This window comes from Epinephelus moara, chromosome 3 (genome assembly GCF_006386435.1).
Source record: "Epinephelus moara isolate mb chromosome 3, YSFRI_EMoa_1.0, whole genome shotgun sequence".
NCBI classification, from domain to species: Eukaryota; Metazoa; Chordata; class Actinopteri; order Perciformes; family Serranidae; genus Epinephelus; species Epinephelus moara.
The window spans coordinates 4,918,566-4,940,568 of NC_065508.1; the positions used below are offsets into that span (position 1 = coordinate 4,918,566).

The window sequence follows — 22,003 nt, forward strand, 5'->3', positions numbered from 1 at the left end:
AAGGTCGTCTGTCTTTATATTCGTAGGGTAGCCTTTCCAAGCGCTTTGTGTTTCTCTAACTCTGTCAACTTCAGCTCAGTTAGATCTGCAATTGGCATGAAAGTAAATAAAATTTCCAATGGATGAACTTAAAAGGTCCTCATTGTCTCTGCACTCTTGTCAACAGGCAGTATTGTGGCTTTTTGTAAAGAATCTGTCAAAATAATGTTTCATGTTTTGACAGTTTCAGGGATGATTTCTATTCAAACCACTGAGAGCGCTCAGGGCTCACGCTGTTATACTAAAAATTTGAATTTTAGTGTAAAAAAATAAATAAAATCATGTCCTCCGAATGGGCGGCAAAATCCTTTTTAATTGTCAAAGTGTGACTTTGTGCCATTTTCATTAGAATATCAAGTTTAGACGCTCAACCCTACAGCTGTCACGACAAACATACCCAATATACTGTCGTGAGAAGACAACTCTTGTCAGATAATAACTTCTTATATAAAGCTTTTCATTTGCACACAAAGAAATATGTCTCTTCTACCAAGGTCTGCCTAACTCTGGCACAAAAACTACCCTCCAAAAACATGGCCCAAGTTTTTAATGATCATCCATCAAAAGATGGGGATGAAGGACATTTTACTAGGAATTATACCCATTAAATTATCGAATAAAGAGCAATAAAACATGAATGGATTTCATCTAACTCATGTAACAAAGAGACTCTTTTCTCTTCAGGGAACCCATTAAACTAACCTGGTTCTATGACTAATGGCTAAACTTTGCAAAGAGACTTGATCCTAGTGATCGATGTGATCTGATCACAGTGGTAGTCAAGGGCCCATGGTTGTCCTATATTTGGGGGGCGGCAGTAGCTCAGTCCATAGGGACTTGGGTTGGGAACCGGAGGGTCGCCTGTTCAAGTCAAGTTCAAGTTCAAGTTCAAGTCCCCGTCCGGACCAAAAAAATATGGAGCGTGGACTGGTAGCTGGAGAGGTGCCAGTTCACCTCCTGGGCACTGCCGAGGTGCCCCCGAGCAAGGCACCGAACCCCCCAACCGCTCAGAGCGCCTGTCATGGGCAGCCCACTCTGACATCTCTACACTTAGTGCATGTATAGGTCCAGTTTGTGCATGTGTGTGTTCGGACCTGTGTGTAATTGACAAACAGAGTGAAAAATTGAATTTCCCCTCGGGGATTAATAAAATATATAAAATTAAAAAAATAAATAAATAACATTAAATGTCCTTAAAAGTAACACTGCTGATTGCTGATATTGCCTTTGGCATCTTTCTGCAAGGGCAGTTATTGTTGCAAGTACAAGAAAACACAATTCAGGAAGAAAGTTCATTGATGTAGCAACATAATGGATAATCAGCTGGATTTTAGTCCTCAAAAAGGAGATTCAAGTTTGTCTATATCCATTTGTTCCTGTCTCTTTTCTCCTTAAAGCAAATTTTGTACAGTTTTGGCTCTTAGTCATTAATCAATACACGTCTAGGTCAGCAGCACAGAGTTGTGGGCTGTTTAGACTGTTCACTGATGCAATGTAACTATCATTCATTCTTTTATTTAAAGACATTTGTCCTGCATCAATAAAGCAACACTTCCGTGCAGCTTGTCAGTCTGATTCATTGCCTGTGTGGCTTAACGTTCTGTCTGTTATGTCTGTGTTAAAAATGTGACAATCCCACAGTGAGAAAACGGAAGAAAAGTTATGAGTAACATTTGTTATGTAAAGGCATTGGGGGGCCTGTACGACTTTTGTAGTTTGAAAAGTTACCCATCCTGATTCTGTCCTTCACTGCTTCTGCAGTCAGCATCCATCCATTTTCTAAACCGCTTATCTGGTGCAGGGTTGCAGAGGGCTGGAGCCAGTCCCAACTGCCAGCATGCATTGGGCAAGAGGCCCTGGACAGGTTGCCAGTCTATCACAGGGTACTGTAGCGTTGCAACCTATATGCTGTAAATACAGTGAAGTTCTTGAACATATCGGTTGTGTCCCTTGGATTCTGGATAGACACTGTTTCGTTTCCTTCATTCCTGATTATATATGTCCACACTGCTATATATAAAATACACTGGTGTAGCACAAAACAAGTTTTATCATTTTAAAATGTATTTAATCAGTTTTGGAGTGCACTGAAAATATAATTTGGCGTTGGTCCTCCAACAGGAAAGTATTTGTATGCTCTTACTCCAAGTGTATTTTTAATGGCATCAGTCAAGGCTCTTGTGAGTTACAATGGTTGCACATGCTGCTCATCTCACAAATTAAAAACTACAAAAAGTTGTGTTTTTTTTATGTAAAAATGTCAACAAAAAAAAGACAAAAAAACAACAACACATAAATAACATGGTGACAAACCATTATTCCAGATTTAGTTTCGTTATTTGCCGCTGGTTTTAATGCCTGTTTATGGAATCACACTCTTCTTTCTACAGCCACCACTTTGTACTCTTAAGCAATCATACAAACTGAAGTCCATCATGTAGAGACAGATTTCTCCATGAACAGAGTCAAAAAATGCACACCAGATATGTTGTTCATAAATCATGGGAACCAAGGAAATTTCTGAGGAAGATGTGTCTGTGTGTTGGACTGAGAGGGGGAAAAAATTGATAGCACATGATAGCAATGAACATAAGAGTAATGTTCTCACCCTCCTCTGTATCTCTTCCATCCTGCAGAGCACCTAAAGGTAGCACTGGAGGAGTACATGATGCGGATGCCAAAGGTTCGCATCCTGAGGACCAAGAAGAGGGAGGGGCTGATTAGGACTCGCCTGCTTGGAGCCGCTGCAGCTAAAGGAGAAGTCATCACCTTCCTGGACTCCCACTGTGAGGCCAACGTCAACTGGCTGCCCCCACTGCTGGGTGAGGATCAAACACATGCACAGTGATGTGAATGATCAGTTACATCAAACGTCCTTTTAAGATACAATGTAAAGCTCATCACAGCTGAACAGTGATAAGAAGTTCTCTTCATTCATAGTGGACTGAAAATTATTTGATATGTTTTATTCCTTGAACAGCCTGACTCCCTTCAGCGAGGCTTTTTCAGTTTCAAACCAGCAGATAAAAGAATGACTCGAAGTCTTTACCCACAACCTTACAGTTAGCTGTAGTTACATTAGAGGTAGATCCATAAGCTGTAGCCAACAAATTGATGCTAAAGGCCCGAACATACTCGGGCGTAGTATAAGCAGAGCGGACTCCGCGAGGAATGTCCGCAGTCATTCGGGCTTTCATAGTCGAGTGCACTTCCACGTTGTAGTTTCCTGTAAAAATCCCCGCGAAAAATCCCCGCGATGTGAAAAATACATGCCGAACAGTCACTGGTGCGCAGAGCGGAGTCCGCACGGCCGTAAAATCTGAGCTTTGCGCGCACAGGGCTTGCGGACGTCCGCTTTGAGTCCGCGCGGACCTCCGCGTACGTTCCACCCGAGTATGTTAGGGCCTTAAGGCTTTAGCCTTTCTTAAACCCAGCTCAAATATAACCTATAACTAAAAGTATACCTAGTTTCAGTCAATAAAATTTGAACTTTGAAAATCAGTCCACTTTCAGCTGTGAAGAAAGCTGACACAGGATGCAGTCATGAACATCAGCAATGTCTTCTTTTTAATCTGCCTCTTACACATACATTGACTAATGCAAACAGTGAGGAAGAACCATTCCACCTATTGTCACAGCAGAATTTCCTGAATACAGATAAGGTTCAGATCATGGTTGCCATCCGCCATGTTTTCTGCTGCTAGGTCTTTCTTAAAATGTCCCCCTTTTCCAGCAAATTTTCATATTAAAATGTCCTCTTTCATGAAAATATCTCATTTTCAAAAATATCCATGCCTTTCCGAAAAGTTTAAATCTTCCACCATGTCCTCTCTTTAAAAATAATGTCCTCAATGTCAAGGTCCACTGACAGATTGAAGTAAGAGAACACACACAAACAAACACACACTCACACACCACCCCTGCTGTGAGACTAAGCGCTTCCTCTCCTGGCTGATGGAGTTGCTCACCAACAGTCCCACTTTCTCAATTACCCTTTTTCCATTAAGGACCCGTGTTCGGCTCCGTTTCCCAGCACGGCGCCGTCCCATGTGGAACCCTTTTAACAACAAACTTTATGACCCATGTTGCCTCTATGTCAAGCTGTACACACAATTCTTGGGAATGGAGTGTGTGTCTGCCACTGTGTAACACAAACAGGCGGTCATTGTGTTTGTTACATGTTTTGACACTCAAAATTTTGATAATGGAGAGAGGGTAAGGAGGCTTTGACAAAATGATCAGTACAGCTTCATATTAAATGTAGGCTCAGATCATGTGTGGCAATGAAATAACAACCATATTTGTAGGGCTGCACCCGACTAAGAATTTTCCTAGTCGACCAATAGTCGTCATTTAGGGCCATTAGTCAACTAGTGGCCCGCATGTTAACGATAATAATGTAATTATTAAATGATATATTTTGGTGGTTTGAGTTGAAGGTGTGAGAAAGAATAGTATCAGTAACATTGTTAACACTGTGCTACATTACAGAGAAATACAAAACCGTACTAATGAACCTTCATTAATATAGGCCTATATTTTATCTACAAGTGCACGTCACACACTGAGCGAGCCGCCTGTTAATGACGCTGTGGGCTAATGGGCATGTAGCTACTTCCATGTTTCAGATGATACGTCATGTTTGTAGTCGACCAATGAAGATGAGTTTACATATCACCTTGGGTTCGTCCTTCACCTTCTCAAAATGATCCCACACTTTGGATTTCCTGCCCGACATGTTATTAACTACCCTGTGGAATAACTGCAGGTACCAGCCCTGGAAATTAGGGGCTGTACACGTCACGTCTTTAACCACCTGGTAAACGCGAGGTCGGGTGCTGGGCGCTATTCTTGTGCCTTTTTTGCCCATTTTTCAAGTATGTGGTGGCAGGTTGCGCCTCAGGTTGCTAAGCAACTTAACAAGCTCTGTATAGCCTGTTTACCTGAAATCCTGAGTGCAGAGCTGATCTTCTTCCGGGAGCTGTTTATAAGTGTGTAGGCCTATCATCCGTGAGAGAGATGTAAAGCTCTGGGTAGCCCTGCACTAACATGATCAACTTTTCCATGTTTATCAGACTGAATATTTACAGAAGAAGGGAAAGATATCTGTCGGCTGTGATTGGTTTGTAACGAGACTCCTGTCTGACTGCTGGGCGTGGCCACTTCCTGTGTCTGTCCTTTCAAAGTAAATTCCCACATGGTCCAGTCATTTTTCTGCAACTAAGCGACCAATATAATCTTGCCGACTAATGACCTTTCTGGTCGACTAATGTTTGGCCGACTACTATGGGGGCAGCCTTAAATATTTTTATTTCCGATTTAAAGGAGGAAGGGGAAATATCACTTTTAAAAAGGACCACACAGCTACAGAACTGTGCTGAATGTCATCTAATCAAAGGGACTGCAAGTCTGCATCTTCACTCATAAGTTAGCTTGAAAATATTTATACTTTGTGTTCAAGGTGAGCTTGAAAACCAGACTAGACTTGCTGCAAAAAAAAAAAGAAAAAAGAATTCAAATAGACATTAATCTGTACTCTTCAAAATGAATATCCGGTGAGGGGGCACAGGATGCAGTCTGATCTGGAAAAGCCACTTTGTAAGAGCTGAAGTGAAGGACCACTATGTGGTCAAAACATCAGATTATTTATTAAAAATCAAATTATAAAACCTCAGCAGTGGAAATGGTTTTGGCTGTGAGCAGTAAAGAGGACAGCAGGGGCTGTTTCCGTTCTTCATCCCTCTCCAGACCTTTTGTCACTGAGTTAATACACTGGCAACCCTTTTCAAGGACAGTAGATCTGCGTCCGACATGGGTTTAGAGCTCAGTGAACAGACATACGCACACACACGTAATAACTGTCTTTCTTCCTGGGGACCCACTTACTTCTTCCTTTACCACTGTAGATGAAGGACATATTTTACACAAACAAACACAACTCCAAGTCCTGTAACATTAAAGCCTTGTTTGTTTGCTGTGGTTCTTCATTTAAAAGCTTTTCATAAACTGAACCAAACATCTACCATCTGCCTCCCTCTGTGTCTCTCAGACCGAATCGCCCAGAACAGGAAGACCATCGTGTGTCCAATGATTGACGTGATCGACCATGACAACTTTGGCTATGACACGCAGGCGGGGGACGCCATGCGAGGAGCGTTCGACTGGGAAATGTACTACAAACGGATACCCATCCCTCCAGAGCTGCAGGGGGATGACCCCAGTGAACCCTTTGAGTGAGTGGCAACACACTTTACTTAGATTAAATTGTATTTTATCACTGATGGTAACTTTGTTTCATACTCCTCCAACAGGTTTCACTCATCATCTCTCCTTCTAACGGGTTGATCTGTTGAAAGTGTCTGTCTGGTATCTCCTTGCTGTTTCCCTTAATCACACTAAGAGAAAAATACACCCCTCCATCTGGCCAGGATGACTTTTAGTGGAGGTGATGGCATTGCTTCATTTACCACATGTCAGGTGACATCCTGAGCACTCACTGGATGTGCTGTAGAGACAGAAAAAGTGTGTAGGAGGTGGGGACAGGCTAAAAGTCAGTGTTTCATTACTGAACTATAACTGCGAGCCCAGCATGGAGGAAGCCCATGTGCTTGTACACCAGTCAGTACAGTGGAAGCCAAAAAGCCACTTCACTGGTGCACTCTTCTAACTATAGCTAGACACTGTGTCAACACATGAATTAAACATTGTGCTCAGTGGTTCTCTGACTTACAGCCACACAGTTGTACCACAGCACTCTACGTGTGAGACACCTACGAACAGGTGCCAAATGCCCATTTGTGATTCTTTTCCCCCTTATTAATATGTATAACCTATATACTGTGGACTGGAGTCACTTTATCAGCTACAGCAGACCTTTTCTGTGTTGCAGACAGCTAATTAAATGCCCCAAATGGCCTTCGCCTGTTCCTCCTTGCCTCCTGTCCCATGTGGCAGTGGGGGAAGGGAGGAAGGAAGGAGTGCATGTTTATGTATGTGTGGAAAACAAACTCTCACTAGTTTGAGTGTGAAATTTGATTTCCTCCATGCACAATATCATCTCTGAGGATAATTAGGGCTGCACAATGTGTTGTTTTTTAATGCAGTATTAGCTTTCTTGATTAATTAATACAACACACGAAGGCTGAAGTTTCTACAGCTGGTAGCTCCATCTACTCCTTTGCTTCACTTTGTCTCAGTGGTAATTAAGTCCATTCCCTTGTAATGTTTCAAACTAATGCTTTGTGCTCAAAATTATACTAATATAGATTTAGACCTTCTTTTTTTTTTAGCAGCGGGTCATTATTCCAAGCAAAGTCAAACACTTGTGTGTGATCTGATTGCAGCTGCTTTACAGTAAAACCATTTCAGCCAATGGGAATCCAGAACACCGTCCACACCAGATGTGCCTGTCTGATCAGACACATCCACCTAATTCTTTATTTATACAGCTGTCTGCACCATGAAAGGCAAAAACCATGCAAAAAAGCCTTGTCTGGAATGCTGCTTTGTTGCACGATAAAAGTTGGTATAGTGGTTATACACTATACTGACCAAAAGTATGTGGACATGCGGTCAGCCATCAGTGTGCTTTCAAGACCTTTTTCTCAACATGACAAAGCCCCTGTGCACAGAGCCAAACAGAGCCACTCACACATGCACATCGTTTAGCTGTAGCAGTAATTTTTCCATCAGGATAGCACAACCACAGCAGGTACAGCAAACGATGTTTTACTTACATTACAAAAAAAGAACAAGTACTGTGAACAAGCTGCTTGAGTGTTAAAGACAACACTGTTTGTCAGATGCATTAAGATATATAAATATATAAGTAAGAATGCCGGGGAGTAGTACAGTACATAGGTTTCTGTAATCACAGCTACATTCATTTCATCCTTTTCACCCTTGGAGAAAGAAAACTTCAGAAACCTGGCTGTTATCACCACGGGACTCGTATCTGTGCTCACTGCTCATGAGGCGTGGGAAGCCCCGGAGTGTTCCTCACTGCTGACAGTACAGTAGCTGCCCTGTTTGCCTTTAATTGATCCTCCTCAGGGACGACTTTGGCGAGAGCAGACTACCTGCTGGCTGCTTGCCTCCGACGTCTACCTGATGAAAAGCTCGTAACTATGACAACCTGGTGCACCTGCAAGCATGTATGGCGATATTCCTGCACTGAGGAGGACTGCAAGAACAAGAGAAAAATACAATTGCGTTTTGAGTGATTGTTAAGATCAGTGTCACAGTAATCGGGTTACAGACACACACGTGTAGGGAGAGTCTCACAAGAAATTAAGTATACATTTGTGTGTCTGCACCTCTTGCCCCAGTTTTTCTGCCTCAGGTGTGCTGCAGCTACAATCACGTACAGCAGAAACACAACGGCTAACAAGCCCTGCACTCAGCAGCACAGAGCTTGTCACAGCAGACAGAAGCCACAGTGCTCTATAGTGGGTTAATTGGTTCTGCACTGCTAAGTGCATCTTCATTATCTGGTGAGAAATAGTGCCACCATAAATACATGAACTCTGGCTCGCTGTCTGCATCTCTGTGTTGTTTTCTTGCTCCTATTCAGACCTTTTTTTGTTCTTGTTTTTGTTATATGAGTTTTCAATCCTGTAGCCTTACAAAGGTGGCTCAGAAAAGTTTGATTCTCCCTCACGGTGGACAGCAGCTGCAGTCAGCTTGGATTTAGAGCAGTTGCAGTGGATTCCAACCGAGACCCAGAAGCACAGCAAAGAACATAAAAAACTTTCAAACCACTCCTGCAGCACAATCCACTATTCAGCCTACGATTCATAAGTTTAGTTTGTTTCAAGCAAACTAAACAGTTGTATGGCTGATGTTGCTTCAATGGTTTTGTTTGCTGTATGCTTTCAGGTTGAATTAGAGATGTGGCATACAGACCCTAGTTTGGTACGTTTAATTGGATAGATACGATTAGTTCCAAACCAAATTTCTTGGTTACTGGTGAACATTTATATCTCCATCATTTTATATTTAAAAAAAATATCACAACATTTCCAACACAAGGGACCTTTCTGTACAGCAAGCATGCATCTTTGGTTTACTTCAAACCTCATTTGAATGTCATATAACCTTGTGAAACACCGATACACCTTGCACCACCCATAAGAAGTTACAAGGATGAAGTTTTCATAGTGCCTCATGATTCAATGTCTGTCATCTGCTTATGTCTACCTCTATTTATCTCCTGAGAAGTCCCTGCTGTAGACATTTTTTGACATTTCAGATGTTCGAAGTGATGATTTCTGATTGTCTCCTCGCTGTCTCTCTCTCCATCTTTGTTCATTTGACTCTGTTGAAGTGATGAGTTCAGGGATCTTGTTAGTACTTGCAGATGTTTGTGAGTAAATCTTGCATCTATTCAGATGTTTTCTTTAGTAGGTGAGAAGTGGAAAATGATGCTGCCGCTCTGCACAAATGGAACGGTTTCTGTTGTACAAAATGCACTGCAAATAGTGAGTGTGTGTTGTATTTTGTGTGTCCTGCAGGTCACCAGTGATGGCAGGTGGGCTGTTTGCTGTGGACAGGAAGTGGTTCTGGGAGTTGGGAGGCTATGACACGGGTCTGGAGATCTGGGGAGGAGAACAGTACGAGATCTCCTTCAAGGTACAAATGATCACAACAACAGTTAAATTGTAGATACACACTTTTCTATATTTTGTGGACAAAAAGTTCAATAATTTTTCTCTTTGTTCATTAACCACTGGCGAATTTAATGCTCTTTTATTGTTATTTAAATTTCAATTTATGCTGCAGATAGGATGTCTTGAATTTACTGTTTTTACTCAACACTCTATAACCAACCATTCTGACTCCTTTTGACTCCGTCATTGCATTAGGGTCAATCACATAATAATAATGATAATATATATCCTCTTAGATATTTATTTAGTTCCCAAATAATCCTATCATTGTCTTTTCTTCTCTTTCAAGGACACCCTCTTTATTTGTTTTTAAGAGTCCTGCTCTGTTTTTAATGTTCCCCTTCAAATCCATTAGAATTTCCCTCTGGTTACTCTTCATCCACATTTTCAATAGCTCAGCAGCATTAAAAATCCAGGCAATGGTTATTCACGTCTAAAGAAGTATTTTCACTTTTAATAAAACTAGGATGTCTATGCAGTGGAATGATGCAAACACTTTTGAAAGTGGTGCTATATAACCATAACACAAAAAAAGGCGGTTTTGCAAAAGAGGGAGAAAACCCACAACTACCAGAATGCACAGCGCCGCACCAGACCAATTAATGCTCCTGCTGGTGGGTGACGAAATGCAAGCACGTCTGTTTGACACAATGGCGGCAGATCGGCAAGAAACGATCTCGTATTACAGTTAAATAGTAAGCTAAAACATGTTTCTGGAAACATTTGTATATTTGTTTATATTTGATCAGCACTGTCTAGTTTTACCATTTGATCTCAGTTTTTTCAGCCTCCATTTTCACTGCGCAGGAAACACTATGGTGCCCGCTTAACACGACACTAAAATATGTTTCTAAAAACATTGTAGGCGAGAAATAGGCAATACAGTAACATAATCATGATACATATTCAATTAGCACTGCTTAGTTTGAACATTTAATTTGATTCGGTCCGAGTTTGAGAAAGAGAAAGTGAGGGGGAGGTCCGTCTCTTCTGCTTCTATACTGTTTGTTTCCGTAATGGCGACATGGGTGAGGTAATACGAAAATGTGGAAGTACAGCTTTTTGTTTGAGCAACAGTCCTAGAGCTTGCAGAACTCGGATGACGGGGGCGAGGAGGGATATCTGGGTACTGGTTAGATGGAAGGACGTTTACCACAGTTGATTTACATATACTACCCAAAATGTTTTAATACAAAGTTGGTTACAAAATCAGCAGGTGTACTCTTTAAAGACCAGATTCAGCATCAGGGAAAGTTCAATATAATGGAGGAAGAATGTTCATGGGACCGTTCTTCTTTTCTCCTCACTTCTAATTAAGCAAACCTTTTTGTGATCATGTTCTCTCCATCAGCCAAAATCAATGACAGAGCTTACAGAAGAAGACAGTCTGAATATCCCCTTTTGGTTTTCCTGATGAGGATTTAAAGAAAAAAAAAACTCAGACAGTTTTAGAAACAGTTATGAAATTGGCAGTGGTCCCATCCCACAACAACTTGAAACCATCTCCTTGGAGGCTGTTGTGTAGCTGACGTCTGACCTTCATGTTTTGGGTTTTACCAGAGAAGAATATTCCCTAACGTCCATCAAAATGACTTGCTTTTCTACTTGTTTTAGAATTCTTATTATTTTATTCTAATATATATCGTTTTTACAAGAGGGTGCTGCTTTCTGTTTTGTTTCCTCTTTCCTACTGGTTCTTTTAATCGTGACTACAATCTTTCCCTGATTTCAACCAAGTCGTTTTTGTGACTAAACATAACCAAACCTTAGCCAATGCAGTGGTGGATCAGAGGAAATTCATGTGAGGTTTCTTTGAACAGTCATTTGTAACAGCTGTTGGAAGTCAGTGACATCCTTGTGAAAGCAGTGTTGCATTAGAAAATGCTCATATGGGTTGTTTTGGAAGGCAACATTGTATTTTGTCGATGCACTTTAACAACTGTTCCAATGGCAGTGTTAACCCTGCAGATATCAAGAGTTAAAGGAGGGCTCAGTAATCTCAAACCCATTTCCAACACAATTTCCTGGGGGTATATAATCAAAGAAAATCAATTCCGAAACCTGAGGCACTTACAACTGTTCCTCTACACTGTGATGCAGAAGTATAATTCCACCTTAAACCAAAAATGTAAAGCTAACCCTGCAATTGATCTCTTTATTTTGAAACAGTGAGCAAAAGATGAGGATTTTGTACATTTAAAGCTGTGACTATAAAACAGTAGGCCTTAGCCAACATAGGCCGTGACCCAGAGATGAGCCTGATGCGAAAACTCTTCTGTTTTAGTGCTGTTTTGAAGTGTTTCATCTTGTTTAAGTAATTACTGAGATAATATCCAATACCAAGGTTATTAGTTTGGCCAAGCTTATCATACTATTAAACTTTGCTATCAGCACATGCCTAGCTGTGCGTCTTAAGTCTACTTTATGCCCTCAGATATTCAATTTGGTATCCTTTTTATTAAGATCCCCATTAGCTGATACGGAGCAGACAGCCAGTCTCCTGAGGTGAAAAGATTAACAGGCTCTCATACTAATCCTTACATCCAAACTGCTGCTCCCACAGACAGCCTGGCCCTGCTCGCATGTGAAACACAATCACTTCATTCACGGGTACAGCTAATCTAAAGCTCCATCTTGGTCACACTGCTATGTGGGAACGTCAAGCATTTTCAACTCACACAGTGAAATAATGTCAGCACATGCAGGCACACAGAGCACAGTGATAATATGACCTCACATGCTGAGCCAGAGGATAGTGCGCGGCATAAAACTGATGGATTTTTTTTTTTTTTTAATCGCCCCGGCAGATTGTTTCAGTTATGCAAACATTTCTCAGAGACAGAGCTGCTCTCGAGGAGGAAATAATTAAACCTCTGTGGATGGAGCCAAAAAAAAGAAAAAGTTATTCAGAGTAAAAATGAAGTGGCATAAGGATGGCAGAAAAACTTTCTAAAAGCATATATTAAAAAAAAAATACATGACGTTTTTTTGCTGTTGTTGTTTTGTTTATTCATGTAACTTCAGTGCTATTACTCATATGAACCATATTCCATTTAGAAACCTATTAGAAAATAAATAATAATGATAATAATTGCTTGACATTGTTACAAGATGCAAATGGCATTGATTTGACGTCATGGCGCATTTATTGTCATAATAATAAATATGCTTTGCGAACATCTAAATCTGAATTTCTAGTTTTCTTAATGGCTGTCTGCTTCCTAAAATTATTTGAGATTAAAGCCTTGGGTCAGGCTCATTACTAGCTCGGTCTAATCAGCACTGTTGTGTTGGACAGAGCTGGAAGTGATAATGGGGCGAGGGGTATATTCTGTGCAGTGGGTAAAGTAGTCCAATGCCTCATGGCCCATATCCTGATTTTACATTTATTGCTGCCAGCCTTGGTTGGGTCATTATTATTCATGTAGTGGAAGCTTTCAAACCACCCAGACATAACCAACAAGTTTTCACTGCCCTTTGTTGACATCATTGCCACTGCAGCACAGCCACTCTCTATATGGTTTGTTGCAGATGAAGTTCCACCACCAGTGAACCAACTCAGATCACAAGAGTGTACACAGGCTCAGCTGATAGAAACAGAACAACACACTTCACTCCGACTGTATGAATAAAACATAATGCTGTAAGACAAAATCCAGCACGGACTAAAAGTGCAACTAAAACTCAAATTGTCTGTATTGGTGTCTTTAAATCAATAAAACATTAACACATATAGTTCAGTATATGCTATATTTCAGTGACTCTGGTAACATGTTTAATGCTAATGGGTGCTTGAAATTATTCCCATGTAGCGAGTTGTTTTGTAACAGTACAGACTGGCTCTGAGTAAGTGAGAATGTTTCAAATAAAAGGGAAACAAGGAATTTTGAACATAGGCTGAATTAAAAGGCCACAGTAGCCTTAAACAGCGGCTCTAGTTTTAGCTGAAGAGCAAATGTGCATTTTTCAGGAGAAAGGTCCCAAGGTTCATTCTCTGGGGATTCTCTTATTCATTTTTGCAGCTGTCATCAATGAGAGTTAGCTGGCTGCTTTTGTGTTTCTGATGGCATTGCTTTTTACTGCTTTATATGCCTCTCCATTTCTGCAGGAGTGCCCTGAATGAAAACTTCAACTCAGCACAGAAAAGTGCCCAACGTCATATGGTTTTACCCACTGTCCGGTCAATTGCGATATGCCCAGAAACAAAGGGGGGAAAAAACGCAACAAGTTGTTGTTTTTAAGTCTTTAATATTATAGGCTTTAATCATGAATAGATTAATGACTGGGCCTACCGGGCACAGACCCAAGGGCCCAAAGTGTCCATTGCCCCCTTGGCCTTCATCTGCTGTAAAATTTCACTCAAATTACTGTATGCGTACAGACCAGTAAGAGACTCGAATTGACCAGAAAAAGATGCAAAGGGGCTGGAAAGAGACAGAGAATAACCAACAAAGATACAAAATGACCTCAAAAAGACACAAAACCACAGCGTTTATTGCTTGGGCATGTCTTGTTTCTCTGCTGCATCCTCACCTTTGTCACACCATCACGCCTTATGTCGTGAGAACTACATTCATGAATAAACACAGTACAAATATCTCAATAAATTATGAGGCACATGACATGAAAACGAAAGTAAACACAAAATGATGCTCAAGAGGTTTAAAGTCCTTGAAAAGTCCTTCGAAAGTTTCTTGGAGGTTTCTTAAAGTCCCTATAACCATCTGCTAGAGCTTCAGACGTGAACATAACTTGAATGAATACAATAGCAAAGGCTGATGAGACAACGTACACATTGCGTTGTATATAGTTCCACGTTGAACTTGATCACAGGGGAACTGCAAACGAGGAACATTAGTTCCGGGCAAAACCATATAATTTAAACAATGAACTAATGCATATGTTGTTACAACATTTGTAGTAATTCACATCAGCTTTTACCTGTTTCACATCAGATTTTAACACATCCATTTTAACCTGACATCAAATTAATTATTTATTTATTTGGGTATTCATTGCACGGAATTATGACGTCACTTATCACTGTATCATGAACTCAGAATCTATGAAACAGCACTTACAATGACCACAAAGAGATGCAAAAATTTTGGCCATTTTTGGTCTTCTAAGTTTTCTTATTCCTGGATGAGTCAAAACCTTTGGGCCCATTTGAAACACATGGCCCAGCCATTGCAGTTACGTCTGCCTTATGTCACCAATGATGTTATGTCTGTAAAGTTCCAAGGCTGCTGTCCTATTAGGCCAGAGGATGCCGTTATATCATTCCTGCCCATGTTCTCAGGGGTCCATGTCATTGGTTCGACAGCCCATTGGTTCGACATCCCATTAGTCCGACTGTCCGCGGTGCTGTACGGCTCGCGGCAGGCATATGGTGCGCCGCGACAGGCTTGAGGCGGAGCAGGCTCACGGCTTATGTGTTTGTCACTTTCTTTTTCATTTTAACCCACACCATGATCTTTTCCTGACCCTAACCAAGTGGTTTTTGTGCCTAAACCTAACCAGACCTTAACCACAGGGCATCATGATGATTTCGGAACGGACTTCGGAACAATGAGTTTAATATGGTCGGAACAATGGGATGTCGAACCAATGGGCTGTCGAACCAATGGGCAGTTCCCGTTCTCAGCAGCTTCAGCCTGCCTCTAACCTTCGAATAGCATATTAAAGGACCGCTGTGCAGAAACAATTTGGAAGTGTTACCCCTCTGTCTTCCCAAATTTAACTTGTTTGTTTTCATGTTTAAATCCAGCTTTTCATTTCCCCACTTTTCATATTGCTATTGTCTTTAAAACAAAACCCTTTTCCCATCTCGCCGGCTGTCTCTAAGTCCTTCTTTCATCGTCATCCTCCATGCCTCCCTTTCTTTCTCAAGGTTTATTTTCAACATCGCGAGCCAAGAAAAAGAATCCTCACTGTTGTCTCCATTATATTTGAAGGATTAAAATGAGGAGCCACTGCTGGATGTCTCTGGTCTGTGCGATAGACAAGGGAAATGAAAATAAACGAGATAAAATTGCTGGAAATGAAGGTTTGTTTTTACTTGCGACAAGCACATTAGAGTTCTTAAAACTTAAATCTAATTGTATAATTTTAATATTTCAAACCGGCAGCATGCACTGATTTTCCCGAGGAGCCAGTCTGCAGTTTCTATTGTTTCTTCATAGTCAGCTAAATTTAAGCACTGTCATAAGATACTGTACCAAAGACTTATACTCCAGTCTTTCTCTTATCTGACCCTGCTGCTCAGGTGAAGTCAGGTCACTATCATATCATAATTTGCTTTTGGTGTCTTCTCTTCTTCCTCCACTATCCTGCCATTTCATCTTTATTGCCTCTTCTTCCAAATTCACTCCTCTCTCCTCCTATTCTCCCAGGATTTATAAGCCTGTTAAATCCACTGTACTATATGCATCTTTCTTCATAGCCATCAGTCTCCTGCTCATCTCCTAGATTGTCTCCTTCCTTCACCTTCCTTTACCTTTCCACAACTTTCTGTCTTTGTATGCTGAGCTGGACAAAGGTTCTATATACAACAGAGATCAGTCTGATCAAAGAGCTGTCTCGCTCTCTGTGTGTCTCTGTAGGTGTGGATGTGTGGTGGTCGGATGGAGGACATCCCTTGCTCCAGGGTAGGACACATCTATAGAAAATACGTCCCCTACAAGGTCCCTGGTGGGATCAGCTTGGCGAAGGTAATTCTTCACGCTGTACTGTATGCCTCCGTGGTTCATACAAATACAATACAGCAGATCAGTCACAGATTTTCCATGTACTATAACAGTCTGATACGAGGGCGCAGTGTTAGTACAATGCTGTCACATCACCTTTGTTACATCTATTTCACAACAATGGATGTGTTTTGTTTTTTTGTTTTTTTCTGTAGTCGTATTAATCTGTAAGACAGCAGGGCAAATCGAAGCACAATGGATCTGTATTGGCTGTTCCTCTTTGAAATCCAAAAGCTTGTCTATGGGTCCTCATAAGGTTTTATTTGATGATTATTATATGCAAGCAACTGCTGTATTTACTGTGTTGAAGTGGTTTACTCATTCAACTTATAGTTCCTTGCAGTTCCATTGATGCTGATGATTTACAACCACGACAAATGGTTTAATAATCGCTTCTGTCAGACAAATAAACAACAACAACAAATTAACAGTCATAAACTCATTTATAAGCGTTATGTTAATCCATAGATCAATATTATCCAACAGAAATGGTCCTTGTGCAGTTCTCATACACTCCCAAAGGTCCAAACAATATAAATCCAGTGAACTATTAAGTCCAAAAACATTATTACATTCACAGACATCCATGAACTGCCATTGCATCATTTCAGATGTTCATATTTCTCTATATATTATCCATAATTTCTTCTATTCACATGGAAATGTGCCTGTTACTTGTTGTTAACATGAAGGTGAACTCCTGACCTTTTCATCGACACCTCACTTAAGCCAACAGGAGCTTTCAGTGCTGTTGCTATGGCTAGATAGCCAAAGAGGATCTGTGTTGAAGGCAGAACGCATCCCTCACACTTCCTGGTCTCATAGCCAATCAAAAGCCATAAACTTATGCAGGAGGTTTGAACTCCTTGCATCTGATTGTTAGAAATGCACAGAAATGATAAATAAATGGCTACTCTGTTACCTTAAGGAGGAAAGGTCTTTTTTAAATATTCATATTTATATTGTTATTATTCAACCTATTATTTCAGGCAAAAATAAATAGGCAATAAGTAAAATTAAGCTGAATTAAAATCTTTCATTGAAACTTATTCGACTCGATAACAGAAACACATACAGTGATTCTTGACTGTGGGGGAGAAAATGTTCAAATGTGAACTTTCAGATGAGGCCATGCACATGCCTATTCTAAAAATGGAACAAGAAGAGCCTTCAATTTACTTAAGGTATGCCATTGATTGGTATTTTCGCTGTATTTAGGTACGTTTTAGAGGACTTGTAAGAGGTTTAAAGGTTAAACATTTGAGATCCTATGTTTGTATAATCATGTTAGCACTGGTGGCATAAAACAAAGGGTACATCTGATGTCTGACACTCCTTTGAGCTCCACTAAGAGAAGTGGAACCTATAGTATGTGTAATGTTTGTGCCTCTGATTTAGCAACATTTCTGAGGTGCCCCACACTACAAAACTCCATATTTGAACTGAATTATGTGGATCATCAGGGGATGAATATAGGTCAAACCTAACTAATCAAAGGTCCTTACACTGAGAGTATAGGACAAATACAAAATATAACAGGAAACCATATAAAACAGCTGTAATGCAGGCTATATTGTGATACATAAATTCCATGTCTTTAGTTTTACTAATTTCAGACAATTCCTGCAATTTTATATTGCACTTTCATAAAGGTGCAGGTCTTAAAAGTATAAAAATATTGGTCCAAATTAATGTTGAGGTTGAGAAACTTTTAGTGCCGTGTATTGGCCAAGCTCCCAAAACCCTGGATCTTACACTCTAATAAAGCAATTCAGTCTTTTTGTTAGACAGTACCTGCCTTACAAAAATTAACATTGTTCAGTCTAAATGCCCCAGGTTTGTAGAGCAGGTCTGTTAAGAAATTAAAGTCTCTAAGCCCAAGCTTGACCCTGAAGACAACATGAAGACATCATCAGGGTTATTTTTCATCATAGTTGATAAAGCTCCTTTTAGAGCCACTGAAGACATTGCGCAGCCGTTTTACAGGCTGAGTGGTTTGAAGTAGTAATAATACCATTTTTTTATCCTGAGATGGAGGTCTGGTTCATTTTAATACTGCCCATTCATCAGCTCTGAATGTTACAATTCCATTGTTAGGTAATCTTTGCCTTTGAAAGGCACAGACTGCAAAGCTCATTCACAGCAACAATACATTATCTCACATGTTTATAACAGTCCCATTATAGTCGCAGTTCCTCTTTATTTCATGGCTCTTTATTTGTTCATGTGTCTCTTTAAAAAGCTGTTATCAGTAAGGTTTATTGATTAAACAAACAATAAATGAGGCAAAATCCAATTATGCTCGTGCTATATTAAAAGTGCCATCTTATCAGCAAAACTGATTTGAACTTTATTAGTATTCTGCTGCATCACACACGGGGCTCTTCAGCATTTAAATTACAGTTAAATTAAGTTCACGCAACGGCAAAAACAGCATATTTGGATTTGTGCTGAAATATGACTTGGTGTTAAACCAAATTTATCTCAGGAAATACTTTGGTATTGGAGTAAAATAGATTTGGGGAAGTCATTTTTTATGCAAACACAAACAAACAAAAACTGTAAAAGCAACTTATGAATCCTTAAACAGTGAAACTGAACCAAAATTAGATGTCGCTGGATATATGACTTAACAAGAATGAGTGAGTGAACTTTTGTCTAATCAAGCTTAAGCACACAAATAAACAGACAGTTACATACAGTTACAAGCATCATCCCAGCGAGTCTTTAAGTGGTGCGCTTTAACAAATGACAGCGTTTTTCCTTTGTACGTCCTCTACTAAGTACTCTCCTCTTTCTCCTCCATGCTCGAGAGAATTTTACAGTCAGCTCAGCAACTACTAACAAAAGACCACCAGACGAGAGACAGTAGTATGCAGTGTATCCACTATCTACAACTTATGGCCCTTGCAGGTGTTGCTGTGAAGAATGAGCTTAAGTTTCTTTGTTCCTTGTACACTTCAAAGTACTTACACAGAATGAGAAATTGTCTAAAACCGGTAAATCATCTGGGGTGTAGCCGAGCACCATTCATTATGTATGCCTCTGCCGCAGCCTGGAGCATGGCTCAGTATGCAACGGAAAGGCGCTGGCCTTTGTTTTGACTTTCTATTCTGACCAACAGTCTTTAAACTGGACCTCAGTGGAATGCTGATGGTCCTGAATCAGCCTCAGATGAAGGAGAACATTTACAGAAAGGTACTAAAAATAAATTCTCTGCAAAAAGTGAAATAGCCCGTTTCATTGTCAGGGATGCACTTTTTTTTTTTTACTTTATTCTTCACACTTTTCCATTTGATTGAAGTGCTGCAGTACTCCAGCTAAACAGATAAGGTCAGCTTGAATTCAGTTGGCTCAAAATGAATTTCAGTGGTAAAGAGTTTTAACAGCTGCAGCAAAGTAGAAAAATGTTGCTGTTAAGTTGGGTTATTCTGAGGCACAGTCAATAAATGGATTCCATTGTCAGAGTAGACTCCCTGAGGCCAATCTACAGTACTAACAGCAGACTATGTAAACATTTATGTTCACAAAACAGTCCAATGTGGTTCCACAAGATCAACCTCACTGCCAAGGATGGTGGGATTTTGTGTTTATTTGTGGGAGGCTCAAAGACATTCTGTCAGACTTCAGATCCCTGCTGAGAAAAGTGGGCTGTTTAGTGAATGCATATATGCGGCTGACTCGCTCTTTGACTTGATTTCAGAACCTAAAGCGTGTGGCAGAGGTATGGATGGATGAATACGCCGAATACGTCTACCAGCGTCGGCCCGAGTACAGACACCTGTCAGCGGGTGACATGACGGCCCAGAAGGAGCTGAGGAACCGCCTCAACTGCAAGAGCTTCAAGTGGTTCATGAGCGAGGTGGCCTGGGATCTGCCCAAACACTACCCAATGGTGGAACCTCCTGCTGCTGCATGGGGAGAAGTAAGGAATAGTTTAGGAAACTAGTGTGGGGAAACAATGTCCAAGCGAGATGTTAGATTCAACAACTGCATGGAGAGGAAAATGTACAGAGGAATATACACAAATTTGGATTTATTAATCCCAGCTGACAAAAATCCAATGTCAGGACAATGCCTGATGCAACCGTCAATTTTACGTAGAATACTCACAACAGATGACGTTGAGTTTGTTGTTTTATTGTTGTGTTGGTAATTAATCTGACACCTTCCAAGCAACATTTCGTCGTAGGGTATGGACAACAAAACCCAATTTCCGCAAATCATCATGATGTTAAAGTCCACATAACAAAAAATTATAATTTTCCCTTCAACCAAAATTTAATGTGTCTGACGTTAGAGTCCAGTGTCTTTCTGAAGTGATACATCTGGTGAGAGCTGGGTTTTACCTTAATTAACTTAACTTACACTGTGTCTCAAATTGCGTACTTCTGTACTTACACTTATTATTTTGAGTGCATAAGTGCCTTCACACTGAGAAGTATGGAAAAATGCAGTGCACTATGAGTACCAGGATGGTGCACTCAAAACGGTCAAGAAGTTTAGTGTGGAACTATGGACACTTCTCGCCCTCAATGGTCGCCATCTTGGCTACGTAGCAGAAGGGGAGGGACCACTTTTAAAACTGGAAATGGTGGCCGAGGACTGTGCGACTGTGAGCGTCGCTGCATTGTACAAATACATGTGTTTTTTGCACTAAGCACCACTATACTGTTGTTGGATATAAGCCAGCAGTATGTTTATTGGGTTAATTTAGCAGTCTGTAATGATTTGGTACCGCAAACTCGAAATTCGTGCACTACGCCAATAAGTACATAGGTACATAGTGCACATAGTGTACTACATGGAAGTGTACTAACTGAAGTATGTGTTTTGAGACACAGCATTATTCTTAACAAGTATCAATAAAAAGCTGCTGGGATGGATAAGACCTTAGAAAGTAGCACATCTCTAGTTCTTGAACTCATCATTACATCAAACTTTATAGCCTTTTATTTGCACATTTCATTTCAGAGATGTACTGTATATGCTCAAATACATACCTGACTGACTCGGGTAATAAGGCATGAACTCCCACCTATTATTATTATTAACAAATCTGTTCATAACTGATGAAGTTTCTCTACCTCCCTATGATTTTCAGAAATTTTAAGAAAATCTGCAGGGAAAAAAGTAAGAGTAACAATAACAGAGGTAGGAAGAAATGAGCATAAAGTGCTCCTTTGCTAAAAGCAAAGTTAAAGCAGTGATTTTTGAAAATGTCAGTGGTTTCTACCTCCCCTTAAATCATCTGGAGAACTTTTGAATACCTAAAGGCTTCTTTTCCATCTCTGGAACTCAGAACACCCTAACAGATTAAAATGAGTGTATTCACCATGACTATACTTGGTGAGCTTATCATTATTATTCAGAGTCAAGTCGTGGTAGCACAGTATTGACAAATCTATGAACTGCTTCCTTCAGTCTACCTTTGTCGGTGAATTCAGAGATGGACTTTATGTATGTAGGTTGTTAAAAGTATTGTGTGGTTCATACAAGAAATGGACTGTGCAAATCTCATCCAACTAAGGTCAGTGGAGACATGTA

The 22,003-nt window shown here is 40.4% G+C and overlaps 1 protein-coding gene across 1 annotated transcript in view; it reads left to right on the forward strand.

Moving 5' to 3' along the window:
* LOC126387854 (polypeptide N-acetylgalactosaminyltransferase 10-like) overlaps nucleotides 1-22,003 on the forward strand; it is an 88,683-nt gene that overhangs the window by 63,378 nt on the left and 3,302 nt on the right. The window contains exons 5-9 of the mRNA XM_050040579.1: nucleotides 2,676-2,861; nucleotides 6,089-6,272; nucleotides 9,552-9,669; nucleotides 16,313-16,420; nucleotides 20,160-20,381. Of these exons, the coding sequence (XP_049896536.1) occupies nucleotides 2,676-2,861; nucleotides 6,089-6,272; nucleotides 9,552-9,669; nucleotides 16,313-16,420; nucleotides 20,160-20,381 (818 nt within the window). The remainder of the gene's footprint in view (nucleotides 1-2,675; nucleotides 2,862-6,088; nucleotides 6,273-9,551; nucleotides 9,670-16,312; nucleotides 16,421-20,159; nucleotides 20,382-22,003) is intronic.